The sequence below is a fragment of the Triplophysa rosa genome, linkage group LG14 (assembly GCF_024868665.1).
Source record: "Triplophysa rosa linkage group LG14, Trosa_1v2, whole genome shotgun sequence".
Taxonomy (NCBI): Eukaryota; Metazoa; Chordata; class Actinopteri; order Cypriniformes; family Nemacheilidae; genus Triplophysa; species Triplophysa rosa.
In genome coordinates, this window is record NC_079903.1 from 7,538,700 (window position 1) to 7,566,556 (window position 27,857).

Here is a 27,857-nt window from a genome sequence, read left to right on the forward strand (position 1 = left end):
AGAGATTTGCAGCTAAATGTTTCTTAACCATATTTCCCTTTCTGTCGGTCTCTCGACGTTGTGTCGAACCGACAGAATGGGGTTTGTCTTGAGAACCTATCATCTTCTGAGTATTTAGAACAGGCCAATGAAAATTGGCGAATGAAATTTGCATGCCGGGCTCCTCCCCGGATGTCCGGGTATAAGAAGGAAGCCGGCGTGCTCATTCATTCACCTTTTGTTCTTCAGAGCCTACGCATCTGGTGAGCTTCTCTACGATCTGGGTGATCATTCTTTCTGCTGGAATCTACGACGTGGACAGCGGACGGTCCCTTCCTGCAGTGACTCTCCCCTGGGCGTCTCGGCAGTTCCGGAGGTGTTCGAGCAAATTTCCTTTTCTAAAAGAGCAAATTTCTCCAGCGTGGCTTGTCCCGCTGTTCTCATGGGTGCAACACACTCATCGAGGAGGGGGACGGACACAATGCCTGCTTCCAGTACGCTGGGGCAGACGTTGTGGATACGTCCTGCCCGCACTGCGGGCGGTGACGATTCAGACGTTGCGTCACAGGTGGCTGTGTTCCCACGGGACTCAGCCACCACCTCGTTTGCTCCCCGTTCCGTGGTGGCAGGACTACGGACCTGCCGTCCGCTATGGCAAGCAGCGAGGGTGATATGAGGATTACTGTGAGCAATAATCCGCCAGCCACGGCTCACGAACCGTTCACACCTCGTCTCGCTCGTCTGACCATTCCCCAAAAAGACGGTCCGCCGTCTTATTCCTCAATCACGTATTCGGACACGATGCGTGATGATGAGATTTCTCTTGCAGCATCGGGGGGTGACGTACTGCCATCCGACTCCGACGATTCCTCGGGCTCCCTCCCTCGGGGGGTCGAGCCCAGGAAAAAGCGGATGTCGAGATGTCGGCCATGCTTTCCCGGGTCGCCGTGAGTGTTGGGTTGCAGTGCCCGCACTGCCTCTCACGGCGCTCGCAGCTAGCTACATGGCGCCACGGGTTTGAGCGCGGCTCCAAGCCGCGCCCGCCCCAGTGCCGTGTTTACCGGAGGTGCATGAGGAACTTTGTAAGACCTGGAACGCCCTTTCCCGGCACGTTTCACGTCAAACAAAGTTCTGTCACCCTCTCTTCCCTCAAGGTTGAGACAGCTGGAGGATACGTCGGGGGGCTCGACCTAGACTCCCGTCCAAAGCATGTGGTGTCTCGGCATCTCTGGTGTCGAGAGCTTACATTGCGGCGGACCAAGCTGCCTCCTCTCTCCACGCTATGGCTCCTGCCAGGCCAGGGCATTGAGAGAGCTCCACGAGGGTTAGACCGACCCAGCACTTATGCAGGAACTCAACGCCGCCACCGACCTCGCTCTACGGGCGACCAAGGTGACCACGCGGGCCCTGGGTCGGACGATGTCCACACTTGTGGTCCATGAGAAACTCCTCTGGCCAATACTTGCGCAGATGAGTAACGCTGAGAAGGTCCGCTTTGGTTGGTGTTACTGTCGAGCCGCAGCAGCCCCGCTCACCCCCTGCACGTCGGCCTCCCTCCCCGGAGGGTTCTCGACAATAAGAAGCAGTCCTCCGTGCCGCAACTCGGCCGCCTCGACCGTCGAGTCCCGTGCACTGTCTGCTTCCCAGCAGCCCTGGTCCTCTTCAACGCCCTCCAGCTCTGGCGCCCCCCACTCAGGCGGCCCCCCCTGGAGGAGACAGCGAAGAGGAGACCATCCCCCCCATCCGCAGCCGCGGCGCAGCGGCCGTCATGGGAACACCTCAGGGGGATCGAGGCTACCATTGGGCCCAACCCCAGCCACATCGCTGGGAAGTCGGATAGGGACGGATCCTGCCCCGTCTCTCCATCTGCTGGCCCCCTCCGGGGGGCTGGCGCCCACTTACTCTCAAAAAGGAGAGTTTCCTCTCTCTCTGGGTTACCACAGCTGCTCTGACCCTCTGCACGACGGTGAACGGCAAACTCGACGTTGCGTCATGGCGAAGCGCAATGTCGAGTATAAACACCAGCCTTCAGCACTCTCAGACAGACAGTGCGTCGAGCCGGACAATCGCCAGGCAGGAAAAACAGCAGAGCCGATCTCCTCCCCGGGGGTCCTCCCCCGGCAAGGAATCCGTACTGCTAGCCATCGAACCACCCTCCGCGGGGGCGATGAAGCAGATCAAACCTCTAGTCCCCCTGTCACAGTTCTGGGAGCCTGGTCTCAGCTTCCCAGACTGTCAGGCTGGCTGAGGAAGAAGATCAGTCTCGGCTACGCGATTCAGTTCGCTACACGTCCGCTCAAGTTCCGGGGCGTCCTTTTTACCTCAGTCAGAGGCAGGGATGCCCCCTTAATTCGCCTACACAAGCTGCCTTTCAGGATGGTCACGCAGAAGCGCATCCTGGCGTCCGTCAGGCGTCAGGACTGGTTCATGGCAATCGACCTGAAGGACGCGTACTTTCATGTATCGATACTCCCTCGACATCGGCCGTTCCGACGGTTCGCGTTCGAGGGACGGGCATATCAGTACAGGGTCCTCCCCTTCGGTCTGTCCCTGTCTCCACGAGTCTTTATGAAGGTCGTGGAAGCCGCCCTCCTTCCCCATTGGGAAGGGGGTGTGCGGGTACTAACTATCTCGAAGACTGGCTCAAGTTTTGGCACACTCTCGAGATCTGTAGTGTACACACAGGGACCTGGTGCTCCGGCACCTAGATCGGTGGGGCTACAGGTCAACTGAGAAAAGAGCAAGCTCTCCCCGGTGCAGAGCATCCTCTTTCTCGGTATGGAACTCGACTCTGTCCTCACGAGCGGCCCCGCTCTCCCCCCGAGGGGGGGCGCGAGACCCGCGATGAGGAAGCCCGCACCATCGCGGTCTCCCAGAGGCAGCGCAACTGACTAGTGCGCCCAGTCAGTGTTGAACTGCCTGAAGATCAGACAGTCACCGGTCCACCTGTAACAAGAGGCTCCTGGGATACATGGCATCCTCGGCGGGGGTGGTCCCCCTCTGGTCGATGCACATACGACCGCTCCAACACTGGCTGCAGAGTCAAGTTCCTTGGAGAGCGTGACACACCGGCAGCAGGCGTATGGTCACACGCTTTTCTGCCGACACACCCTAACCCCCTGGTCTCCATGACCTTCTTGCAGACAGGGGTCCTTTTTGGGATGCCTCCCTGCAAGGTTGGGGTGTCGTGTGCAACAGGCAAGCAGTGTCGGGGCGGTGGACGGGCCCCGCCTGCGTTGGCATTCAACTGCCTAGAGTTGTTGGTTGTGCTACTTGCATTGAGGAGGCTACTACCTCTCGTGCAGGGAAGCACGTGCTGGTCCGGTCGGACAGCACAGCTGCGGTGGCGTATTCTTTCACTCACAGCAGCTAACATGACTCGCCCGACGCCTCCTCCTCTGGAGTCAGCAGGTGATCAGCTCCCTGTGAGCAACACACATCCCAGGCGTCCTGAACCAGACAGCCGATGCGCTCTCTCGTCAGTCGACGCCTCGCGGAGAGTGGCGACTCCCTCCCCGCGCAGCCGGCTCATTTGGGGGCAGTTCGGTCAGGCACAGGTGGTCCTGTTGCCTCCCCGGACTCCACCCATTGTCCGCTTTGGTACTCCCTGTCCGAGGTACCCTCGGCACGGATGCCCTTGCGCACAGCTGGCCGCGGGACAAGCGGAAGTACGCTTCCCCCCAGTGAGCCTCATTGCACAGGTCCTGTGCAAGGCCAGGGAAGAGGAGCATCAAGTGGTACTAGTTACGCCCCTTTGGCCTAACCAGGACTTGGTTCTCGGAGCTGAGGCTCTGACAACAACTCCCCCATGGCCGCTCCCCCTGGCGGACAGCTTCCCCAGGGGAAGGGGCACGTTACGGCATCCCAGGCAAAACCTGGTCTCCATGTCTGGACGGGACGAGGAGATCCTGAGTGACCCACCTCCGGTCCGGTTGGGACGTCACTCAGGCTAGGGCTTCGGCCACTGGGTGGCTATACGCCCATAGGTGGCACCTCTTCTCGTCCTGGTGCTCCTCTCGGCTAGAAGACCCGCGGAGTTGCTCGGTCGGGTATGAGCAGTCCCGTCCTCAAGAGAGACGGGGGAGTAACCTCTCCCCCTCCACACTGGGAATGTATGTAGCCGCTACGGCCGTGCATCATGACCCAAGTGCTGGGTTGCCTCTGGGACAGCACGACCTGGTCATTAGGTTCCTAAGGGGCGCGAGAGGGTGACCACCTTACCCGCGCTCCGTACCCTCTTGCGACCTTGGTGGCGGGCCTCAAGAGCCCCCCCCCCCCTTCGAGCCTCTCGGGGTTGCCGCTCTTTTTCAGTCTTGATAAAGACGGCTTCCCGCAGGGCGCTCACCTCCAAGAGGTTAGGGGATCTACAAGCACCTTCCGTGTCCACAGATTGCCTAGAACTCGGGGCCGGGATTCTCACGTTAACTTGAGACCCCGCCCCGGCTACGTGCCCAAGGTTCCCACCACTCTCCCGAGAGACCAGGTGGTGAACCTGCAGGCGCTCCCCACCGGGGAGGAAGACACAACCTATCCGTGCTGTGTCCAGTACGCGCACGGCGCCTCTACTTGGACCGCAGAGTCCAAGTAGAAGCTCTGAGCAGCTCTTGTCTGTTTCGGAGGTCAGCAGGAGGGCTGTCTCCAAACAGAGGCTGGCGCACTGGATCGTGGATGCCCTCGTTAGGGCATACCGATCTCATTTCGCCCCTGCCCGTTGGGGGTGAGGCACACCCCTCGTGGGCACTAGCTCAGGGCGCCTCTCTGGCAGACATCTGCGGAGCTGCGGGTTGGGCTATGCCTAACAACTCTGTGAGGTTCTAATACCTACGCGCGGAACCGGTGTCAACCCGCATCCTGGCAAGGTGTGGGACCAGCAGCCGGTAGGGCATACGCCTGCGGAAGCCCTTCCCCCTCCGGGGGGAGCAGTGGCGATCCCGCCTCACTTCTTTCCCCTCGGGTAAAGAACAGGCATTCCATCCATCACTAAGCACCCTTCCAGGGGACAGGCTGGGCAGAGCAGCCCTGCCCCCTTAGGCCGGGGAACAGTTGAGTTATCTCCCACATAGCTCTAACCGGACCTAGTGCTCCAGACGTGGTAACACCCCCTCCGTGGGCTGTTCCGTCTGATGTATCCTCATGAATGGTTCCCACCTTGGCAACCCATGACCTCCCCAGGTGAACTCCCACCTTGCGGTTAACTCCTGTCCGCACTTTCTTCCCATGAGTTCTCCCCTGAAGGTGAGACCATGTGGTGTCTCCACTAATTCCTCCCTACGGTAGGTAGTGGCCTCTGCAGAATTTTTCCCCCAGGGGGAATAATGCTTACCCAGTGGCCCGTACGGTGCCGGGCGGCTTCTCGCCATTTAGAGAATTAGGCCTCCGCCCGTGACGGCCGGCGTTAGGGGGCTTCCCAACTTTTTGTGGAAAGCTCTGGGTCCCCCTTCCTCTCCACTGGAAGGTCATAATTTCACGTTAGCGTGTTCGTCTGACTCGCCCAGGCCAGTCAACGTCGCTCCGCAGAGATTGTGACGCAGCTCAGTGCTGTGGCGTTTTCCATAGGAACCCCATTCTGTCGGTTCGACACAACGTCGAGAGACCGACAGAAAGGGAACGTCTTGGTTACGGATGTAACCTCGGTTCCCTGATGGAGGGAACGAGACGTTGTGTCCCTCATGCCACAACACTGGCCGCCCACCCCAGCGGTCGGGGGAGGATGCTTTAGGCTCCTCAGACCAAAGGTGAATGAATGAGCACGCCGGCTTCCCTCTTATACCCGGACATCCGGGGAGGAGCCCGGCATGCAAATTTCATTCGCCAATTTTCATTGGCCTTTTCTAAATACTCAGAAGATGATAGGTTCTCAAGACAAACCCCATTCTGTCGGTTCGACACAACGTCTCGTTCCCTCCATCAGGGAACCGAGGTTACATCCGTAACCAAGACGATTTTAAGAACAAGATTGCATATAAATATCTGTGGAGTTTTCTTACCCAAGTTGTTGCAGTTTACAGTACGGATTCTCAAGTACAGATGACAAATGTTTCACTCCTACATCACCTAATTGGTTTCTAGACATCTCCAGTTGTGTCAGGTGTGAGTGGTTTGATCTCAGAGCTGAAGCCAGAGCAGCACAACCTTCATCTGTGATACCACAACCATTTAACCTGTAGAGAACAATAACATGCTCTTTACAAGCTCATATTTAAAATAAACAGCTTAGCTCTGCATTATCTTGTTTTATCATGTGTTTTTGTCAGTGTGCGTTTAAAAGACCTGCTTTGATACATCTTTGACATTTAAGTTTAAAGTGTAATTTTATACTCTTTTATTTTACAGAATGTATTTTTGAAATGCAGAAAAATAAACTGTAAATTTACAAGTTGGCTGTAAAGTTACATGAAAAACGTACATTTACTTTACTTTTTTTACGTTTTTTATGGAATATTACCTTCCTGGTATTTTTTACAGCATAGAATTGAAGTACATGGGTGCTATACAGTGACTAGGTGTCTAGACACAGTATGTAGGTGAACAGGTGTGTTTTGTTATAGCTGTAAATACATTTCATATCGTTTTTACTGCATTCAGGACTTGATCAGTTTTGTAAAAGAGATTTTACCCCAGAATGTTTAGATTACAGTGTGCATCCTCCAGTCCAGTAGAGAGCAGCTTTACTCCAGAGTTTCCTATACTATTGGCCTCTAGATTCAGTTCTCTCAGGTGTGATGGGTTCGATCTCAGAGCTGAAGCCAGAGCAACACAGCTTTTATCAGTGACCTTGCATATCTGGAGTCTGCAGATGGATAGAAGTGTTTACTTGTCACCTGAATGCATTTGGCAGACATTTTCATTTATTGCAATGGCAGCATTGCTTCCTAGCGTTTTAATATCACAAATGCCCAGCTCTGTATTTTCACATATATTTTTTTCCCCATTCTAACTGGAGAATAAGCTGCATCTACAAACTGCATAAATGCAACTCTTGACCCATATCTGCATGATTTTACAATTGCACTGCTGCCACATGATTGGCGGATTGCATAAATAAACGTTCATGCCATGTGGATATTACTGTATTTATGGGACTTTAACTTTTAAAAAGCATTCACGTGTTTGTAGAAATCGTAATTATAAACACTGACTTTTCTAAAAGCTCTGACTCATACCGCCTGACCACTGCAACATCATGCAGAAACACTTAAAATAACATGACTTTGGAGTAAATTGTAGTTAGGTAGTTATATCGTAATAGTTTTGTTTAATAATACTTAAAACCATCATCAGTTTAGATTAGTCCAAGAACTCAAACAGCTCTACTGGTTGTCATATTTAAATCATGCTGTGAATACGTTATAAGTATGGTGTTCCTAGTACTAAGTAAATGTATGTTAAAAATATGGTACAAAATAAATTTCACTTTATGAAAACTTAAATTTCTATAATCATTTATGCCCAAACACAGAGGATGCCTACCCTTATTATAACAACTAGTCCTATTAAGCGAATCTGAATAATCTGGTTAAAACCAGTGACTGCTGTTAAAGGGCAGTTTACAACCAGGGAAAGACTTGGTGACAGCCTGGAGAGACTGCTGGCAGGAGGGAATAGACCCCACCGGGGCAGACATGGGCTAGCTACCCATGTCGGCAGGATCCATTACCATAAGCGTAATGGGTCCACCCATCTATGGCTATGAAAAACACAAGAGAAAGAATACCCCTGGAGTCTGCGAGAGCGGGGGCGCAAGATGACTCATCGGTGGATCACATGGCAACAGACCTCGGAATGGAAATGACAAAGAACCAAGAGATCAGCACAGCAGAAGTTGGAACAACAGGACAGAAACTACGGATATGGATTTGTGGCTGGACAAAGGTAACATCAGAGAAAGGTCTTAAAATCCATCAGGGCAGGAAGAAGTGCCTGAGAGAGCTTAGTGAGGGGCTTTGCATTGACCAATACTTCACAAGAGGTAGGGCTAATCAGTCGGGTGAAGCCCAGTGGCGGGACAAACAACACAACCCACATGGTATCAGAACCCCAGACGAAGCCCAACCAGGCATAAGCTTACCAGCAGTCAGCAACCCGGAGACTACCCAGCCGCAGCAAGCAGTAGAAAGGAAAATGGATGGAAGAAGACCTCAGATACTTTGGCCTCAATCCTGCAACAAAGAATGGGCAACCATTGACTCGGATCTCATCCAGCTTCTAGCAGGCCAAAAAGGAGATGTCGATAGAAAACGGGAGAAGATGGGGGGGATCATCTACACCTATGGGGTGGAGAGATTTGGAGTGAAAAGCGAGAAGATTTTCTACAAAGATCCTTACAAGTTTGTCAGTAGCATCTTTAGCAAGGAGAAAACTGGGACCCTTAAAGTACCTATAACAGATATTGAGGAACACCTATGGAAAATGTATTCCAACAGTCAGAGGCATGAGCCAATCTCCATTCCAGAGGACATGCCACCAATTCAGCTACCAGAACACCAGATGGACACAAGGCCCCCTAAATGGAGCGAAGTTGAGTGTGCAGTAAAACAGGCAAGATCAGCTTCAGCTCCTGGACTCAACAGTATACCATACAGTCTCTACAAGAAAGCCCCTGTGGTGTTGAGGTACCTTTGGAGATTAATGGCTGTGGCATGGAAAAAGCAGGTGATACCACAGGTCTGGAGAAGGGCAGGAGGCATACTGATCCCCAAGGAGAAAAACTCCTCAAATATTGACCAGTTTCGCCAAATTAGCCTATTGATTGTGGAAGGTAAGATTTTCTTCAGCGTTGTGGCCAATAGACTCTTAGGATTTCTTAAGAGAAACAACTTCATTGACACTTCAGTGCAGAAGGCAGGCATATGGGGTTTCTCTGGATGTTTGGAACATGCTAACATCATCTGGCACCAGTTGAAAATGGCAAAAAAGGAGAAGAAAGACCTGCATGTGGTTTTTCTAGATGCTGTGGACAGCCTTTGACTTCTTCCACATTCCAGATCAGGTAACAAAGCTGATTAAGGCATATTTTCAGGATCTCCAATTTTGTATTACCACACAGGATAGTACCACCGCGTGGCAACAGCTGGAGGCTGGCATAATGGCAGCTTCACCACTGGCTTTCACAATGGCAATGGAAATAATAATCTGGGCATCGCGTTGGGTGGTTGGAGGAGAGCGTTTGAAAAATGGGTTGCGCCTACCTCCAATCAGGGCATACATGGATGACATGACAACCATCACAACAACCAAAGCATGTACAAAGCGGCTGCTGTATAAGCTCCAGGAGAACATTAGCTGGGCACAAATGGAGGTCAAACCTGCCGGACAGGTGGAACAACTCAGGGAAGAGACAGCCAGTGGACTCAGGAAAATCAATAATACAGCTCTTCCTGGGAAGCTGAAATGGTGCTTCCAATTTGGCTTGTTGCCACTCCTGATGTGGCCAATTTCAATGTATGAGCTCACTGTGTCTCACGCCAATAACCTGGAGAGATTGGTGAGTACACAAGTGAGGAAATGGCTTGGGCTACCAAGATGCCTTAGCAACATAGGGCTGTATGGGAATGGAGCTCTCTCTCTTCCCATTTCAAGCCTTGTGGAGGAATATAAATGCACAAAAACAAGATTAGAGATGACGCTCAAAGAATCCTGTGATCCCTGTGTAAGAGATGCTGCTCCAACAGTAGCGACAGGAAGGAAATGGAACCCAACAACAGCGGTAGGAGATGCAAAGGCAGCCCTCAGACATAAGGACATCGTGGGACAAGTGCAACATGGCAGAAGGGGACTTGGTTTGGCATCAACCACACCCACGTGGCAAAAAGCGACACCAAAGGAACAGCGTCACCTGGTAGTGGAGGAGATTCAGCGTCAAGAGGAAGCAAGTAGATGCGCCACAGCGGTCTCTCAAGCCCAGCAAGGCCGTTGGATGAGGTGGGAAGGCATTGAATGGCGCAAAATCACTTGGAGTAAGCTGTGGAGTATGGAAACAAACAGGCTAAGTTTTATCATAAGAGCTACATATGATGTGCTGCCCTCACCAACAAATCTGCATGTTTGGTGTGGACAGGATCCAGCCTGCCACCTATGTGCAGCTCCAGCAAACCTCAAACATATTCTTGTGGGTTGTAAGAAGAGCTTGACACAGGGGAGATACACATGGCACCACAATCAAGTACTAAAGTGCTTGGCTGCAGCAGTAGAGACCAAGAGAGTGGCAGCAAATGCCATCCCCCAAAACGCCAAGACTAACTCGCTAAAAAGGCAACCCTTTATTCGGGAGGGGCAAAAACTGCGGGCCAAGCCCTTAACCCCAGATTCAAGTCTGCTGAGGCATGCCAGGGATTTGGAAATGCGAGTTGATTTAAACCACAGACTTACTATCCCCTTGGAAATCCTGCGGCCAGACATGGTTCTGTGGTCCAGCTCCGGTAGGACAGTCCTCATAGTTGAGTTGACTGTACCTTGGGAAGAGGCCATTAACGCATTTGAAAGAAAGAATCTCCGGTATGCCAACTTTGGCAGCGGAGGCTGAAGATCGGGGATGGACAGCGAAAGTGTTCCCGGTGGAAGTGGGCTGCAGGGGATTTGTTTCCAATTACACTACAAGGCTGCTTAAGAAAATGGGGATCAGAGGACAGGCCCAACGGACGGTAGTCAAAGAACTTGCCACTGTCGCTGAGAGAAGCAGCCACTGGCTGTGGTTGAAACGGAAGGACGCAATATGGGCTGCCAAGTGACCACGTAGTAAAATGGTGTTGTGTGTTGTATTGTTATGCCACACAGGACTGGGGGCACTGAGCTTGCATTAACGGAGCCAGTGGGGCTATAACAGCCTTAGCCAACAGGTTGGCGCGTATGGTTGTGTTGATTTTGGTAATGTGTTGTAATGGTATGCCATATGGGACCGGGCGAACGACTGTGGTGCCGTTAAGCTGCAGTGATAGCTGCCCACTGCTTCTGCCAGATGACCTTGTAACAATGCGACACACACCCAGGTCTGATCAACCTGCAGTGGCCCTCCCTTGGCTGAGGGTGTCTTGTGATAAAGGGCCGAAACACCCAATGAGGCTGAGGTGAACAACTGACGATGTGTCGCATTGATGGGAACCATACAAAGGGCATTATCAGCAGCACCTCACCAAAAGGCATCTTTCACTCAGGATAATGTGATGAAATTGTGACACACAACTCATGAGATGTCTCTCTGATAATGGCAAGAAAAGGTAAGTATGCTATGTATTTCTATAATCATTTATGCCCAAACACAGAGGATGCCTACCCTACGAACCAGTGAAACCTCAGATCTCCTTTCCTCTATTCATATTCTTGACTGCTTCCCCCTGCATAAGGCGTGGGAAATGTCCTATTGGGCAATTCAACTGTGCTGAAATAGTGGGATTATAACAACTAGTCCTATTAAGTGAATCCAGTGTATAAAATTTACCAGCATCTAGCAGTAAGTTTGCGAATTGCAACCAATCGCTCACTCCACCCCTCTCTTTTGATGCACTACGGTGGCTGACACAGGACTAATATGTCGTCACGTTTTCGCTTCTTTGCCAAAGGAGATAACGTATTAACAAAACGCGCTCTGTAGAGCAGTTTTTTTAGGGCTACTGTAGAAACAACATGGTGAATTCCATGCAAGGGGGACCCGCGGTGTATGTAGATAGAAATAAATACATAATAAAAACATAACACTGCATAATGTAAGGTCTTTATACACCTCTGAAGACATAGTTATGCATATTATATTGCATTTCTGTTAATAGATCCTCCAAAAAATGACCATTGGACCTTTTAAATTGAAGCAATAGATTGATGACTTAGTTTAGCTATGAAACATTAGGGACACAGGCAGTCCCTAATCTGAAGATCTGTCAGCCAAACAGCTAGCACATCAGCATGAATCAAACTGAATGGCTTATCGGGTTAGTCATAGCCAAAAACATTCATTTTCTGTTTTTACCTTTAGCTTGAAAGGCGGGGTAACCGATTTCCGAATTACGCTTTAGACAACTGAGTCGGGCCGAGTACCAAAACAGCCTTGTAGCCAATCAGCAGTAAGGTGCACAGTGCACAGGACGGACATTAGCCAAGCCGAGCGCTGGCGAAAGATGGGGGTAGGGGTGTGTTTGTTTTGGTGATTTGAACATCAACAACGGCTAAGAGATATCAGACACCCCGCCTTTAGGTAGTCTTAGGCGCGATTCACATTTCGCATCTAAAACCGCGCAGAAAACGCAAGCCGCACTGCTTTCTCCTTTTTTTCCCAAAGCGCCTAGGAGTTTGCACTCTCCTGGCATCTGTCGTTGCTAAGCAACCATGGCCACGCTAGCCGTTGAGACGAGGAGGTATAAACGAAGGATATAAGGGTAACACTTTACATTAAGGTTCCCTTCATAAAGCATTTATAAATGTGTCCATTACTGGTTAATAAGTCATTTACAAATGGATTATAAAGCAGTTATAACTGCATAAATAAAAAGGGGATTCTAAAGAAATACCTGCCAAATAGTGAGCCATTTTTAACTCACATGTTATAAATGCTTAATAAATGTATTTATTCATTATTTATTTGACTCGAAAGCAGATTCCTTATTGTGATGTTGTTTTCAAAATAGGCTTTCAGACGGGAGACTGTAGGGTGTTATGTTGGTTTTTCTTCTTATTGTATATTTCATATCTTATGTCACTTTTCAAACCATGTTGCTTACCTGATCCGTTTCCGAATGTCTTACGGTGCCCTCTAGAATGCCTTCAGATCACGATGCTTATCCAAAGCAGTTTTTTCTTGCTTACTAAGATAAATTCATCAAACTTTTGATCACTTTTAACACTAAATGCACAAAGGTTTTTGTAAACTTGTTTATGATGTTTTATTATTGATTCAATTACTTCCAATAGTTAATCAAAACCAGAAAACATTTATTTATTATTTATTGTAGAAACAGAATGTTTGCTCACAAGGCTACATCTCTGATGTGAATTATACATTTAGAAGTATTGACAGCATATGAAGGTGCAATTTAAATAAAAGTGGATGCCTGTGAAGTATTCATTCACAACGTCAAAAAATTTAAGAGTTATAAATGTTAGCAAACCATGAAAGTGTGCCTTAATATAGTGGATTCATGTGAACCATTTATGAAATATACAATAATAAGAAAAACCAACATAACACCCTACAGTCTCCAGTCTGACAACCTATTTTGCAAATAAATAATGAATAAATACATTTAATAACCATTTATAACATGTGAGTTAAAAATGGCTCACTATTTGGCAGGTATTTTGTTAGAATCCCTTTTTATATACGCAGTTATAACTGCTTTATAATGCATTTGTAAATGACTTATTAATCATTAATGAACACATTTACAGATGCTTTATGAAGGGAACCCTAATGTAAAGTGTTACCGATATATGGATTATATACACTGAAGATAACTCTGTTACTAGATTTATTTATGCTGTAATCATCTGTGTCTCCATCTTCACTGAGCTTGTCTATATTGGTTGGTTGGTTCTTGTCACATGACCTGCGGCCTAGAAAAACAGGAGCGTTGCAACTCATGTGCATCGTGGCCGCGTTGCTCCCTATTTGAGTGCACTTGTCGTGCGACTACATTTAAAATAACGAATATGCACGTGCAAAAGATGCGAAATGTGAATGCCCCCTTAGGCCTAAAATATGCTTCACTTACATGTACGCGAGGGTCAGCGTACAATGCGAGTGACGTAAATGTTGGTGACATTCACACATGCGCGTTTTATTTGTTGCAATGCACATGCATAAAAAACTCTATGCAATCAAAGCTTTAACAATCCCACCTCCACCCCCAGCTCCCCCTGTCTAGATTTGTTTACAGGGAGATATTGTGCCCAACATTTTCCACAGCATCACGTGCATGCTCACCGCAGCATATGTAATAGCAGCAGCAAGTTTTCATCTTTGCTGTGCAACAGCAGCAGCAGTCTAAGCTTATTTAGTTGCCAAGACCAAATACATTAAAACATTACCATGTCATAACTATTAACATGCTATAATGTATCCCGAGAGTTGTCATGAATTAACTACTTTTAATGTATTTGTTGATAAGGAAATAAAGTCTGCATAATGACTTTGATAAATAGTACTTACTGAACTGCTTTAGATGTGTGAACCATAGCCATCAGCCTCAGAAGAACTTCATCTGAGTTAGTTTCTCCATAAACAAATTCATGTAATTTAAAAACATCCATCTTCGGCTCTGAAGTCAGCAGAATAAATGCTAATGCTGACCAATGAGATGAAAGTCTTGTTCCTCTATATGCTCTGGATTTCATAAAACGATGTATTACCTCAATTACTGAATGGTCACCCAGTTCATTCAGACAGTAAAGCAGGCTGATGGATTTCTCAGGTGAAATGTTTTTGGACTTCTTTTTGATGTGATCAAGTGTTTCTTTGTTACTGCAGAAACTGCTTCCTGTCTGTGTCATTAGGCCTTGTAGAAGAATCGGATTTGACGGATTTGACAGGCCAAGAAGAAAGCGAAGAAAAATGTCCAGGTGTCCGTTCTTACTCTGTAAAGTCTCGTCGACAGCTCTCTGATGCAGGTCAAACATGGAAACCTGTTTTACTGAAATACATTTAGTTAAATCCAAAACGGTATAGGGTTTTCTTGGTTTTGTAGTTTGAATAAAAGCATTTATGCCTTCATGTATAAAGGAGAGATGCACATATAGTGCTGCGAGATGTTCCTGAATGGTCCGATGAACGAAGCAGAAAACTTTCCCGTGACACAAGCCAAACTCCTCTCTGAAGATCTGAGTGCACAATCCTGAGTACACGGATGCTTCTGCTACATCAATGCCACACTCTCTCAGGTCTTCATCATAGAAGATCACATTGCCTTTTACAAGCTGCTCAAAAGCCAGTTTGCCCAGTTTGAAGATCATGTCTTCATCTTTCTCATGTTTGATGTTTGTCTGAATGATCAGGAAGTGTGTGTACATTTGAGTGAGAGTCTTGAGCATCTCTCCTTCACTTTCTGCTTCACTCAACATTCTCTCTAGAACAGTGGCTGAAATCCAGCAGAACACTGGGATGTGACACATGGTGTAGAGGCTCACGGATGACTTCAGGTGTGAGATGATTCTGTTGGCCAGACTCTCATCACTGATTCTCTTACTGAAGTATTCCTCCTTCTGTGGATCATTGAAGCCTCGCACCTCTGTGACTCGATCGATACATTTAGAGGGGATGAGATCGGCTGCTGCAGGTCTGGAGGTGATCCAGATGAGAGCAGAGGGAAGCAGATTCCCAGCAATGAGGTTTGTCAACATCACGTCCACCGATGCTGATTCATTTACATCAAACAACTTTACACTGCTGTGAAAATCCAGAGAAACACGACACTCATCCAAACCATCAAAGATGAACAACACCTTATATTGATCACTGAATATTTCCATTTCTTTTGTTTCTGGGAAAAAAACATGAAGAAGCTCTAGAAGACTGAGTTTGTCCTTCATTAGATTCATCTCTCTGAAAGGAAGTGGAAATATGAGGTGGATGTCCTGATTCTCTTTCCCTTCAGCCCAGTCCAGAATGAACGCTTGCACAGATACTGTTTTTCCAATTCCAGCGACTCCCTTTGTCAGCACACGTCTGATGGGTTTCTTGTCTGCGGGTAGAGGTTTAAAGATGTCATTGCATTTGAATGGGGTCTCCTCCACACTCCTGAATATTGTTTGAAACGGTTCCACCACATGTTCTGTAGTGATTATTCCTCTTTCAGCCTCTTGCTTTGCTATTCCCTCTAACAAGCACAGAGCTTTCTTCATTATATTTGACTTAAATATTTTTAGGACTTCAACCAGTTGAGAACCATTGCTGCAAGTATAAAAAACAATAGCATAAAAATCCTAGGATGCTTAACACTTGCTTAGCTGTAAGATTATTAATATTTAATTTTGTAATTGTGTTAAACAGTGTAAACAACAATTTACGTAAAAGACCAGCATGGACAATAATCTACTTTTTTTAAACTGCAAGAAAAGTTATGTTAAAAAACGTAATTAAATTGTGTGGAATTTATGTAGGCCTACATGATTAAATTGAGTAATTCCAACCAACTTTTTTCAGTGATTGCACTACATGCAATTTTGTCTGTAATGTAAACACCAAAACATAAGACTCGAATGTGTGCTGTATGTCTACACAAGAGAGTTGGCATTTCACTGTGGCATCTATGAGGGCTTATACACCAAATGTTTGGTGTCGGAAGATCAACTGTGCATAATCTTAAACAATCCTGCTGCATGGTTTGCTGTCATTAGGCTTGTGCGACTTGATGCGCGCCGCAAGATCCGACACACGGATTAATTAATGATATAGTTAGGATTGTTTCACGAAACCGCATTAACTCTGGATATCCATCGTTTGAACCAAGTTGGTTCAGCAAGCTAGTTGATGACATCACACAGGCAGTAGAGTAATCTACTTATAAATGTTCAGATCGAATTAATGTCTAATTATTGCTGTAAATAATGTACATTGCATTTAAAGACTACTTTTGTTATTTTATTTTTTGTCAGGGCTTCGGTGAGACACTAACAGAGGACCCAAGTGCAGACAGCGGGTAAGGGGTTAACAAGACATTTGTTAATAAAAATACAAAACAAAGACCCACGTGGGGGTAACATAACAAAACAGGGGAATACGAAAACATGACAGGACTGGACTAAAACTGACTACACCTACACAAGACTAAAATTAACACTTGACATAATTTACAAATAACTAAACTGGACTAGACTGACAAAGCACAGGAACTCACCAAACAGTCACACACACAATGAACCAGCACAAGACAGAGGACACAGGGACATTAAATAAAGGGATAAATCAAGAGGGAACAGATGTGGGGCATGAAATCATTACAAGCAATAATGAGGCAACGAAAGGGCGTGAAAAGAGACGAGACCGGCGAGAGAGGGTATGGAAGGCCAACAGGGCCAAAACTCTCCCTCCACATGAAACATGGGGTTCTGCCATGGCTCTGCCTCTTCTCGACATGTCTTTCTTGGTCTTGTGGCAGAACCATGACAATGTTTCTTCTCTCTTGTTTTATTCCGAAATGTTTCATTCATTCGCAACTTCCTCCTACATCACTCCACCCAGGGATTCCCCCAGGCCTCTCTAGAGCCGGAAGGTCTGCTCACATACACAGTTATCAAAAACCACACCTGTCCCAAATGGCGCACTTCATGTGGACCTCCGGTCTCGTGGACTTAAATTGCACGTGCTCTCCAAGTCTACGAGTCCGTAGGGTATCCCATTTCTCAGAAGTCTGCTCGCGAGCGCCTCCTTTGTGCCCTCGATGCGGTCTTCGGCAAAGCCCGCATTGATGCAGACTCCACTGATGTTACACCCAATCACACAGAACGGATGGGAGGAGTGTCGTGGATGTCAGAGTCAGACATATACGTAAACATGACGGATACATTTTTAAATGTATGTTTTGATTAATTAAATTAATTAATTAATTCGTTTCTTATTCACATTATTGCTTATTTATTTTCTATTAAGCCAGCTATTCAAGAATAAAAAAATTTAATGCAGTGCATTTTCTTAAGATAATAAGCCATTTTTTGTTGTAGATTTATATCTAGTTGTCTCTGGGCTCTGTAAAGCTGAGCAACACAGCTTCTGTATTATAGAGAAATATTAAATAACAACATATATGCATATTAAGAACACATTATGCACATTAAATATAGTGTATACAAATAAATAAATATACATAAGCAGTTGCATTACAAACATAAGTATCTATTGCATAATGCTCAGGTGGCATATCAACATATGAAATTCAGAACTATAAAAACTGGCAGCGCCTGTCCCAAATAACAACTATGGGACAACAAGTGTGGACGACTTCACGCGGCGTTGCGCAGACTGATCAGCGAATGACAACAAAATACCGTGAGAGTGATTAGAAAGCACCGCTTGCTCTTTCCGGCGTGATGACCTCAAGTCTGTCCCAAAATGCATTCCCATGTACCCTTGTGGACTCGTGCCTAGTGCCCTATAGGTCTGCACTTCCTGACGTCACCAAGTGTGGACTCGGAGTGCGCCATTTGGGACAGGGCCTTAAAGTCCCCGTGAACCGGAAGTTGCAATCGTTTTTACTTCCGTATTCTGACACATTTCTAAAGCTGCGTCTGAATTCGCTCACTCATTCACTATTCCCTATATAGCGAATGCGAAATAGTCCACTATATCCGGAAGGAGTGAATAAAAATGAGTGAACAATTTCGGACACTGACGTAATATATCCTGCGTCTGACAGTACTGGCGGATATTCGTCATCACGATTACTGTATGTGTGTGGCTTTATGGATTGTTTTGTAAAATGGTAAAGTTCATTGTTACATTATTTGTCACGTTTATTATATTAGTTTTCAATAAAGAGAACTAAACAAATGTTTGCCACGTTTATTTACAATTACATTTCATTACATTAAATAAAATTACTTAATATATTTAAAATAAAACACTGATATTTATAACATTCATTTAATCTGTTTATTCTCAAAAAGTAGAAAATAACTGTCAACAAGAACAAACACAAGTGTATAAACGTACACTTGTGGCATTAACGGTCACTCTCCTCCAGCTGATTCTAATCAGACAGTTGATTCGCATTGTATCATGGGAAGTAGTGAGTGAATCAAATGTACACTCAAAATCAGAGTGCATTGTGGGTTAAAAGAGTGAACGAATGTAGGGAATGTAGTAGTTCACTCAGGTTTCGGACACCACTACAAAATGGCGGACACCCGATATAGTGCACAATATCTGAGATAGTGGGTGAATTCAGACGAAGTGAAAAGGAAATTCAAAGGAGAAAATTAGTGGGTGTGGCTTGCGTTTTTCACTGCGAATTGATTGGATGTGTAAAAACAGCTGTTGCATTGGTTTTGAAATGAAACTGGCAGCAGACTGACAGTTGAAAGGGAGGAGTTAACTGATGCTACCGCCAAGCTGTCTAGTTTACGTCATTTGAGATAGATAGTCATTTCAGGGCAGAAGTGCATTTTCAGATTTTAACTGAAGATTATGAGGGTACATGAATTTTAAAAAGAAAATGACCGACATTGATAAACTATTTACTGCAATATTTACGCTGCAATTATTCATGAAAAAATAATAATTGTCATTTTTAATTTCACTGGGACTTTAAATACTTTTGACAAACTAACGTCCGGTGTGGACAAAATTTAAATTTATAATGGCATCTATTGCGTTCTTTTGTCTCTTGTCGTGTCGCATCGCGCCGCATCCGGTGTAGATACAGTGTTAGACTTAAAACGAAGTTTGTATATATATTTAGAATGATGGATATAGAATGCACTGCTTGTTCCTTGCTTATTTTGCTCAAAAGCATAGCCATAGTGTATGTAAGTCTACATGTCATAATAACAAGGAACTGTGCATCTAACCACAGCTCGAGACCAGTAATTCAACCACGCAACTTTGCGATGCTGTTCACTGATGTTCTTTGGAACAATGGTTTCAGGAAAGACTTGAATCATTAAACTAGGCAGGTATGACAGAGTTTGTGACTGTATAACAATGCTTTTGGGAAACACACCCCAGTAATGTTCCATTTACCTAGCAGGGCTTTTCCGTGAATGTGGTTGTGGGTGCTAAAAATGTTCAGGTGTGACTTGGGTTATAGAATGCGGTTGACACTCCCATAAAAAAACTGTGTGTGAATACAACCATATTAAGGACTCAAATACAGGACTGACAACCATATTTTGGTGCTATGTAAACGTGGCCTATAAAACACCTTATTCAACTCATCAGTCCCCGCAGAATGTTTTAGATCATGGGTGGGGAACCTTGGTCCTGGATGGCCACTGTCCTGCAGAGTTTAGTTCCAACCAGCTTCAACACACACCTGCCATGTGAACCATCTTTGATTGGATGTTCAGGTGTGATTGATTAGGGTTGGAGATAAACTGCAGGACAGTGGCCCTCCAGGATCAGGGTGCCCCACCCATTTTAGATTAACACACCAACAAGCTGATGAATTGAAATAGGTGTTTTATATAGGAAGACATTTAAACATTCTGGCAGGGGAAACCAAGGACTAGAAGAGACAATAGGAAAGATAAGAGGATAAGCAAATTTGGTTGTGTGGTGGAATGGTGTGTAAGCATTGTGGCTGTTGAGATCAGTGCGATCTACATTAAAGGGACAGTTCACTCAAAAATACAACTTCTGTCATCATTTACTCACCCTTTAATTGTCCCAAATCTGTAGAAATGTCTCTGTTCTGATGAACACAAAGAAAGATATTTGAAAGAATGCTTGTAACCAAACAGTTCTTGGCCACCATTGACTACAAGGAAAAATGACATAGTCAAAAGTACCCCAACTGTTTGCTTTCCTACATTCTTCAAAATATCTTCTTTTGTGTTCTTGGTGGCCAAGAACTGTTTGGTTACAAACACACTTCCAATAGATATTTACGAATATACAGATTTGGAACAACTAGGTGAGTAAATGAAGAGTTTTCATTTTTGGGTGAACTGTTCCTTTAGGAAGCTTCTTTAGGAGTTGTATTATACTGCTTGATTTTACTGTATTTCCCTTCCCATATGACTGCAACAAACAAACATCAAATGCTTTCACCTGTTCTCAGAGGTGTCTCTTTCTTTCATGTTTACTGATTGCTGTATGGTTTGATTTCTCATCATGGACGTATTGTTGGGCTCAGTTGAGTTCGATCTCCCCTTCTGGATTCTGCCATTTAAGAGTAATATGGATAATATGAGTAATACCATTTAGATCTGAGGAAACTGTAACACGATAACTTAAATGATGTACAAGTACACTTTTTGTTTAATGAAGGTGTATTTTATTCAGTTATACCTTATACTAATGCTGTAAACACTATTTGTTTGCATGAATAATTAACTTGATAATTAAAAGTTATTCTTATTATAATAAAAAATATAAATAAAACAATAAACTATTATTATTCCTTTTATTATTATCATGATTATTATTCATGATAATAATAATAATTATTATTATTATTATTCATAAAAAAGTTGTTTTACTTCGGATTATAAAGTTAATTATAAGTCTGAAATTTCCTTTTTATTGTATTTGTTGCATTTAGGGCTAGGGCTAGTATATAAATAATATGATCATATGAAAAAAATGTAATGAAATATATGAAACATATGAAAATGAAATATGAGTCATGACACATTTAGGGCTTCACCTGTGCTTAGAAGTGTCTGTGTCTTTAAAGCTAAATTGTACTGATGTACGACTATGCCTTTGTTTATTAAATAAGTGGTGCAATCAAAATGTTTATGCTGAATGCATCTTCCACGCCCACTCAAAAGTTTCAGATAGATTGAATTCCCTTTTTAGTCACAATAAATGAGCTAAAACTATTTTAACAATCTGACATTTACTGGCTGTTCTTGCTGATCAGGTTTTGTCACTCTTTGAATGAAAAAAAGTGAATACACAAGCAATACTAAAATACTAAAAATACAAAATCCTCTTTGCATATTTTTAGGGTAAAAAACCCACCAAGCTCTGTCCACTACAGTTTGAGCGCATCAGAAATAATAGGCTAATGCTGTGTTTACACCTATGGGTGCTCATACAATAGACTTAAAATAACAAGTGTGTTTGAGTGGCTTTTTGTATTATTAACAACTTTAGATACAATTTTAGGTAATGCTTTGTGCCCCATTCTGTTGTTACACTACATGCAAATGCCAGTCTAATGCCATGTTTTTAAGCTGTTAATTGACGTGAGCACAATTAACAACACAGCTAACATGGCGTTAGAAATTGGACAAAACTACGTGAGCGTGTAAACACAGTGCACAAGCTTGCGCGCTGTGTTATAGGTTTTACCCAATTTCTAATGCCATAGCTAACTAACTAATTTATTTATACATACACACTATTTATAACATTTGTATCACTGTTGTAATATGTAAGAATATAAATATACTTACAGTACATTCTGTGTGGAAGCTGCATCTGCCATAGTTAGACAGTAGAACTGAAAAGAGGAATATTTTTGCTCAAGGAAGGAACCTCCTTAATTGTGACTGCACTTGCTACTAGTTCTACTGGTGGCAACAGGTGTATCAGGTGTATCAACAAACTTTCATACACACACACGCACGCACGCACGCACACGCACGCACACACACACACAGACAGACGTTTTCTTATGGTATGAGGACATTCCATATTGTTTTTATACACAGCTATAGTCTAATCCTAACCCAGACTCTCACCTTAACCATAAAGAAAACTTTCTGCATCTTTACAATTTTAAAAAGCTTCATTTACTATGAGGACATCCCCAAAGGGAGGTTTTGCTCAGATTTGTCAGGTTTTGCTAATTTTCTTGGGCTCAAATTTGTCCCCAAAATATAGTTACACTGTAAGTGGGTACACACACACGCTTAATGTAAACTTTTACATTGCAAGCTGTTCTACTGCTATTCTGACCCTATTCTAAGTTATACATTTCCTTTTTATTTTCTATTATTGTTTATTTGTTTTATTTTTAAAAATCATCAAAAATGGATATGTAAATGCAAAAGTAAATACAAATAAAATCCTCAAAACACACACGTACAGTATTTCAAACAATGTAATTCACAAAGTATTATGGGCCAAGGAATCTTTTAAATATATTTAAATATAGTAAAACAAAGTTTTTGACCTTGGTTTCAGATTGTGGCTAGGTTTCAGACTGGCTTCATTTACCATAATGGATAACGCTATCATTTTGAATATATCCATACACTGTATAAAATGGAATAGGTTATATCATAAGTTGTTTTATGACAGAATGGATTATTACGGAAGCTGGCAAAAAAACTGCTAAAACATCTTACTCTTTAAAAGGGTATTTTTAAATGTTAACCTATATGCTACACATTTCTGTCTCTGTGCCCTGTTAAATAATTATTAAAAAAAAAATTCTATCGGTGTGTACAGTGCGCATGTCAAATTTGAACCAATAAGATTCTGCTTATGACTACGTAGGTCATGACGTTTGCCGGTTACAGGAAGCGTAGGAGAGCAACGTGAATGTCAAAACAGAGACAGACAGACAGACTATTGTGAATGCTATTTATAATTATACATTAGCACAAATTACGTTACCTAACTGGACGTAAACTGCGCGTCCATTGAAAGCAATCCGGATCAGGACGATTGAGTAAATCTCTTGAATCGTTTTGCTGTGCTAGTTCTCAGCTTTCATGATACCCGTCACATTACTTCAGATTCCTGCTTCTTTGTCCACATCTTTATTTTGTCGATGTGGTGCATCAGTGTTTCAGCGACAATGCAGGCGCATGATCTCCAAGAAAACGAGGATATGTGACATACTCAAAAGCGCACGCATAGGGTCAGATGTTAGAGTACAGGTGAGTCATCTCAACACTTTCATAATAAAACATTCGTGATCTTTTATATTCGTGGTTAACGTGCATGCTTCCTCTGCAGGGATGGGTTCGATCTGTCAGACCACAGAAAGACAACCTCTTCTTACATGTCAATGATGGAAGTTCATTGCAACCTCTTCAGGTGGTTGCCAGCTCACATCTGAACACCAGGTGCTTTTCTTCCCAAATGCATTAAATGTCTATGAATTTAATCTGACGTATTCAGATATATTAATCATGTTGACAAGGACATGCACATGCAGTACAAACTGACCAAAAAAAGTTATCTGGACAATTGCACCAAAGTTAAGAATGCATGCAATGGCATTAAAAAACATCAATAAAATTTGAATTAAATGGCATACATTGCAAGGTAAATATTTCATTTAAGTTTTCAAATGATATAAACCAATGGATAAACTTACAAGTATTTGGATTATTTCTGCTTGTCAAATGGGTACTGCTCAAAATGGCCAAAAAGCTTTTTAGATCATTTATCATTAATTGTTTAAGGTCAAACCTTTTACCACTTTTGACCTCTTTAATATTTTTGTTACCTGTTGTCTAAACACTTACTGTAAAAATTTGAATTTATCTCACTTATTTCAAATCGAGGTCTTGGTTTGTGTCTTGATATATTTTCCCTTCTTGTCAAGAGACCTGACATTTGGCTGTGCTGTTGATGTCACTGGCACATTGGAGAGGAGTCCTAACAAGAGACAGAATGTGGAGATACAAGCTCAACATATTAAAGTGGTCGGGGAATGTGACCCTGTTGTGAGTTTTGACATCAGATATTGTATAATCAAATACATGGGAGGGCTATTTATAAGGCTGAAGAATTGTGACAACACTTGCAATAATAATCTGTTATGTCTGATCTAGGACTTTCCTTTCAAAATCAAAGAACGGCATTCTCTGGAATACATCAGACAGTTTCCTCACCTCAGATGCCGAACAAACGCCTTCAGCTCTCTGCTCAGAATACGCAGTGAAGCGACAGCTGCCATACAATCATTTTTCAGGGTACGAGAATATTAATGACCATGTTTCACAAAATACTAAATGTTGCCAATTTCATGTCCATGCTATTGTCAACTCTGTACGATCTGTATTTACACGTGTGAAGACTTGTTCTGTATATGTTTTTTATGTTGTTCCAGGATAATGGATATGTGCAAATACACACACCAATAATCACCTCAAATGACTGTGAGGGTGCCGGTGAACTCTTCCAAGTTGAGGTACCCAAAAAAACCTTAAAAAAAATTGAAGTCAAAAAAGCTTAGCTTAAATAATAACTTTCATTGACCCGGTTTCACAGACACCGCTTAGCTTAAGCCAGGACTATGCTTCAGCCTTAGAAGAATACATTACTGGTGTGCATCTCGAGACAAATCAATGTCACTGATATATTTGAAGATATTCCTGGGCAAGTTATATTCAGTTAAGACAGGTCACACATTCATTTTAGTCTGAGACTTGCCTTAAGCCTTGTCTGTGAAACTGAGCCATTGTCTTGTTCTTTCTCAAGCCTGCAGGGGATAAAAACGGCTCAGATGACCCAAACCCACATTTCTTCTCTGTTCCAGCTTATCTAACGGTATCAGGCCAGTTACACCTGGAAGTGATGGCAGGGTAAAGATGCACTTTTATCGTTTAATCACGTGCACTGGTTTATTGTGTTTGTTAAGAAAATAAGACTTCAAGTTGAATTTTGTGGTTACCATTTTGGTAACAAATTGTTGGTCTATTTTAGCGCTTTTTCAGCGGTATACACCTTTGGTCCTACATTCAGAGCAGAGAACTCTCAAAGCAGAAGACATCTGGCTGAGTTTTACATGGCAGAAGCTGAAATTGCCTTTACTGAATCGCTAGAAGATCTTATGAGGGTATGAAGGGCTTCCTTACTACTCAGTAAAATGCATGCACTATTACAGCAAATGAATTAAAAAATATTTAGAAGCATTTTTCCCATATTCCAGGTTATGGAGAACCTGTTTAAAGCCACCACGGAGCATGTGCTGTCCCATTGTGCTGATGATGTTGAATTGTTTCACAAATACATTGCACCAGGACACAGAGTATGAGGAAATATACTACAGTTCTCTATTGAATCTGTAAAATTTCTCAAGCCCTAATGGATGTTTAACTTTTCTTTATGTCCTCAGGACCAAGTGGATCTCATGATGAAAAGAAAGTGTCATGTGTATGTATTACATCTCAACACATTTTTTATCTTTATTTCGTTAGTTTCCTTTAATGTGATATTTATGAATATGTCAGAATAGGGTATATAAAATCACAAGTAATAATAACCCCAAATAAAATCGAAGTAACATTTGTGTATGTAGTATTATTATTATTATTATTATTATTATTACTTTTAATTATGCTTATTTTATATTTAAAAAATATTCATTTGTAACAATGCATTAATACTGTTGTTGCTTTCCACAGTATTTCATACACTGAAGCGATAGACATTTTGAACAACAGTTCACAGAACTTCACATTTAGCACTGAGGTAAGTGAATAACACTATCTTTATCTTTATATAAAGCTTAAACTGTTTATTTAACTACTAGAGTTTTGACCTGTCTTTAGAAAAATGTATTTATTTATAAAAAATAATTTATTTTTCTTTTGCTGCTCTGCTTCTTTTTTTTAGTGGGGCTGTGATCTTCAGACAGAACATGAGAAGTTTCTAGTAAAACACTGTGGAAATGTCCCAGTCTTTGTTGTCGACTATCCCTATGTCTTAAAGCCTTTTTATGCCAGAGACAACCAGGACCAGCCCCGCCACACTGTGAGAATGAGCTCTCAGTACTTTTCAATGGTTTCCATATGTGGACCTGTTACTGTATGCGCTTCAGTTTTATATCCGTTTTTCATAGTCCAGCTGCTTTGTGTGAAATTGTGGCAGAGACGGATTTGAAAGATAAAGATCACAGAGTGACAAGAGGAGGATGGAGAAATGTAGAAAATTAACTTGGTTTTAAGTCACAAATAACTTCTCTTTAATTTTCACATTTTTGCTCCGTAAGTTCTTGGTGTTGATATTTTTGGACAGGCAGCTGCCGTGGACCTCTTGGTGCCTGGGGTCGGGGAGCTTTGTGGTGGATCACTGAGAGAAGAAAGGCTTGACCTTTTAAAGAGTCGACTGGCACGGTATTAGCACTATTTCCAGTCTCTTTAAGTCAAAAATGACAACACACACATAAAATATACTTCTCACATTATTACGTAGTCACATGACCTGAGAACGACTTAGAACCATTGAGAAAAATGATTGAAATGAACTTGTGGAGCTCTTTCATCAATTCTCAACCTGCGCTCGATTACATCATTATTATTGTCTCATATTTTACAGGGCTGGATTGGAGGAAACGTATGCATGGTAGGTTCATGAGAACTATTCGTGATTTCTGACCATATTTTTATCGCATTTAATCAAAGTACTAATCAAGATCTCTGTGATTGACAGGTACCTGCAGTTGCGAGAGTTCGGCTCCACCCCACACGGGGGTTTCGGGATGGGCTTTGAGAGGTACCTGCAGTGCATTCTGGGAGTTCACAATATCAAAGATGTGATTCCATTTGCAAGGTTTTCACACTCCTGCCCTCTCTGAATCTGTTATTCAATTTAATAAAATGTGCTTTGTAATGTTTATTGTTATTGATGCCATTGTTTTAATGGAGTAACTGAGACAGTTTTTATGAAACATCCTTTCCATTGTGTATAGGAGAGGATAGTCCAAGATAACTGGCTTCTAAAAATGTAAAACATGACTGATCTGTTATGAAAGTTTGTTTGATATATATTTGAATATTTATGACCAAGACTGCAAAATTAACTTTTATAATGCAAAAAAAAAACATATCAACACTTATGACTGCAAAATAAATTCTCTCTGTGGTAATATCCTGGTCTCAGAGATCAATTTTTATGCAATTATATATAAAATAAGTAAAACTATATTTCATATTATTTCTAATATAATAATCTAATTTTAGGGCATCTACAGTATGTACTGCATAAATTATTTATTTTTTAAGGGTTTAAATGTGTCTAAGGACACATTTGATAATTTTGAAGATAGTGCAGTTATTATTATTAACATGTACGTCAGTCTCTATAAACTGTTTATTTTTAAGTATACTGTAGAGTAGCTTATAAGTAGTCTTGCATTCATTAAATTTGTCCACTAGATGGCGCCATTTTCAATGTTATCAATAACGTTGACGGTCAAAAAAAGCTTACGGCCGCTTTTATGACCGATACGTGACTCGCGCACAGCGTGTCTCTATACTGTAGCTAATTTAATAACAATAAATGTAAGATTTTATTTATTCAAATAATTATGTACACTTATAAACTGAAA

At 43.3% G+C, this 27,857-nt stretch overlaps 2 protein-coding genes across 3 annotated transcripts in view; one reads left to right on the forward strand and one right to left on the reverse strand.

The window, feature by feature from the left end:
* Window positions 1–22,129, reverse strand: part of LOC130564685 (NACHT, LRR and PYD domains-containing protein 3-like) — a 34,287-nt gene extending 12,158 nt beyond the window's left edge. The window contains exons 1-5 of one of the 2 annotated variants that reach the window (XM_057351008.1): window positions 22,021–22,129; window positions 20,666–20,776; window positions 14,114–15,850; window positions 6,596–6,769; window positions 5,967–6,140 (exon numbers count right to left, since the gene is read on the reverse strand). In XM_057351008.1, the coding sequence (XP_057206991.1) occupies window positions 5,967–6,140; window positions 6,596–6,769; window positions 14,114–15,850; window positions 20,666–20,776; window positions 22,021–22,052 (2,228 nt within the window). In that variant the 5' untranslated portion in view covers window positions 22,053–22,129. The remainder of the gene's footprint in view (window positions 1–5,966; window positions 6,141–6,595; window positions 6,770–14,113; window positions 15,851–20,665; window positions 20,777–22,020) is intronic. The other variant, XM_057351009.1, reaches the window with a different exon arrangement.
* A 957-nt stretch (window positions 22,130–23,086) lies between these two features.
* On the forward strand, window positions 23,087–27,388 carry nars2 (asparaginyl-tRNA synthetase 2, mitochondrial). Its single transcript, XM_057351292.1, has 14 exons — window positions 23,087–23,454; window positions 23,534–23,643; window positions 24,129–24,249; window positions 24,358–24,498; window positions 24,636–24,716; window positions 25,007–25,110; window positions 25,232–25,364; window positions 25,458–25,556; window positions 25,644–25,681; window positions 25,933–25,999; window positions 26,144–26,281; window positions 26,546–26,643; window positions 26,846–26,872; window positions 26,960–27,388. Exons 1-14 carry the CDS (start codon window positions 23,287–23,289, stop codon window positions 27,102–27,104), a joined length of 1,470 nt encoding a protein of 489 aa, XP_057207275.1. The 5' UTR covers window positions 23,087–23,286; the 3' UTR covers window positions 27,105–27,388.
* The last annotated feature ends 469 nt before the right edge of the window (window positions 27,389–27,857 follow it).